At 46.1% G+C, this 2,552-nt stretch overlaps 1 protein-coding gene across 1 annotated transcript; it reads right to left on the reverse strand.

The window, feature by feature from the left end:
- Window positions 1-1,061: 1,061 nt before the first annotated feature.
- Window positions 1,062-2,444, reverse strand: TEOVI_000531400 (Ring finger domain containing protein, putative; the record flags this gene model as incomplete). The annotated part of the gene is made up of 1 exon (XM_067223272.1): window positions 1,062-2,444. The coding sequence occupies one exon, from the start codon at window positions 2,442-2,444 to the stop codon at window positions 1,062-1,064; it is 1,383 nt and encodes a 460-aa protein (XP_067079373.1).
- Between the last annotated feature and the right edge of the window lie 108 nt (window positions 2,445-2,552).

Here is a 2,552-nt window from a genome sequence, read left to right on the forward strand (position 1 = left end):
CTCTTTTCCTGTTCAACATTTGTGTTTCCTCCTTCCTTCTTAACTCCCTTTTCTTATTTTATTTCCTCTCTTTTTTTTCTAATTTTTTTATTCTTTTCTTTTCCTTTCCCCGGACATCAATCCCCCTTTTGTTAACCTCCATTCCCCATCACCGCCATCGGTTCTTTTCCCCGTGAGAGGCATTTATGAACAACAGCAACTTCCTCGGTTAATGTAGATATAAATAAATATGTAAATGAATAAATATATTTACATGAATACGTATCATATAACGTCGATCAGCAAAAAAGAAAAAAGAAAAAAAAACGTGCACGTTCCAAAAAAAAAAAAAGAAAAAGAAAAGAAATCACCGTCTTTCAGTGTTCACCGCCACCATGATTCTCTTTTCCTCACTTATATCATCTCACTCCCCCTTCCCCTAACATTTTGCATCCCATGATCCCTTTTCCCACTAGTCCGTTCCGCACAAATACAGACACGCACACATCCTTTCTTTCTTTATCTTTTTGTTTCTTTTTTTACAAACAAATCGCGCTGTATTTTTACGGTACTCCTTCTTTCATTATTATTTTTTTTTTTTACGGACACTTTTACATACGACCATAATGCAGAAGAGTAGTTAGCGTGACGGTAGGGGAAGACAGGGAAGCAAAACACCAACGGCAACGACAAGAGTATAAATAATAATAATAATGATAATAATAATAATAAAGACGGTCATTGGTGGGCAATGAAATTTCTCCTATCAACCGAAACTCCCTTGAGAGGAGGAGGGGGAAAGAAAGCGGTTAGTAGAGTAGGAAAACAGCAGTTTGGAAACTCATTAAAGCAACCGGTGGAACAAAAAAAAAGGAGAGAGAGAGAGAGAGAAGAAAATCAAAGCAAAGTAAAGTGAACCCGTGAAAATGGGTTACAACCTTAGTAACATGTTCCCAACTCCCTTTCCCCTCTTTTTAACACATTACATTTTCCCTTTGTTTCCCTCGCAAGCCATTGCACTGCAAAGTGACAAGAGCGAGAAGGTGTTGCAACTGGGTAGCATGACGGTCGAACAAAAATAGCTAATGATCGCCGCCACGGATATCAGACTTGCAGATTGGGCAACGGAAGTGTGACTCGAACCATGGAGCGGCACACGACGCGTGAAGAAAGTTTCGGCAGCAAGGCATTCGCGTGGCCGTTTGTCCAACTAGGACGCCATCTAGACAAATACAACATTTGATTGGATCTTCCTCGCACATTTTCTCATTTGCTTCCTTTTCCTCCTGGTCAATATTTGCACCCCCCTTAACGAGCCCATTACGGCCAGCTACCATCCTATCGGATTCTAATTGTTGCTTCACGTGAGTAGGTGTAATCACAACACGCAGTTCGTTCAGTCTCGCGGGTTGCACACCACGCTCCACCATTCCGAGACGCTCTGTGAGCTCCAACAACTCCTCATAAGACATATTATCCACATCAAGGTTTTCACCGGCCTCAAACGCATATAAGTCGTAGGTATCCAAATCTCCCCAGCCACCAGCCATGTTTGCTCTGGCGTGAGTCCCCCGCCTGCGGCGTCCGTTGCTAGAAACCAGTGGTCGAGTGACCATCGCTTGGAATGGAGGTGAAGGGCGCCGTCCACCACCATATGCCCCGCGGTATTTCCACCCATCAGCAGAGGTACGGTAAACCCCCAGTGTAGGATCCCCAAAGCCATACGTAACTGCATTTACCGTCATACGGTGAGCCATATATGGTGGTTGTGCATGCATTTGGCGGTGAGGTTGTGGTCGGTTATGGTAGTTAGAGTACGGTTGCCGATACTGTTCTTGTTGACCCAACTGACGGCGATTACCCGCTGCAAATTGCCCAGGATAGCTCGGTGGGCCCGACCACGCCACTGGATCATATGAACCGGAAAAATTCAGTTGCGAGGGACGGGTAACTATTGCAGGGAAATAACCAACCGCTCCCCAGTGTTGGGTGGGAACCATCACCGTAGTATGCCACATCTGTGAAGACCCTGAGCGGAATTGTAGAGGAGGTGGGGCCCCACCACATAACCGTTGGTAACCTACTGAGGATGGCGGTGGGCCACAACTGTTGTACATCGAATAGTTGTGACTGTACGGATCCACAAAATGCGTGGAATGGGGCGGTAACCCCCTTTGTGAAAAGCGGAAAGGAAGCCCTGCACCGCTCTCTGCCAACGGATGACGGTTGGATGATGGTGCTCCAGCAGGAATATTGTGTGGAGCTTCCACAGCCCCTCCCCCTACATCATTTACTCTTGTCGCCGTGCTGATATTTTGCGGCTCCCCAGTGACGCCTGGTGGTGGTGAGGGATATATGCTCGTTTGGTTATTATCCTGGTGAAAAGGATATTCGCAGCCCATCCCTGCACTTGCTGCAGTAGTTGCGGGGGACGTTACCAACCCCCCATGGTCCCAACGGATCATGAAGTGCGCGAGAGAAGTTTCACTAGGTCCCTCCCACTGCCGTATGATAGTGCCTCTAATTTCCGCGAAGAAAGCAAACGAATATATATATATATATATATATATATA

The sequence above is a fragment of the Trypanosoma equiperdum genome, assembly GCF_001457755.1.
Source record: "Trypanosoma equiperdum strain OVI genome assembly, contig: ctg_1821, whole genome shotgun sequence".
NCBI classification, from domain to species: Eukaryota; Euglenozoa; class Kinetoplastea; order Trypanosomatida; family Trypanosomatidae; genus Trypanosoma; species Trypanosoma equiperdum.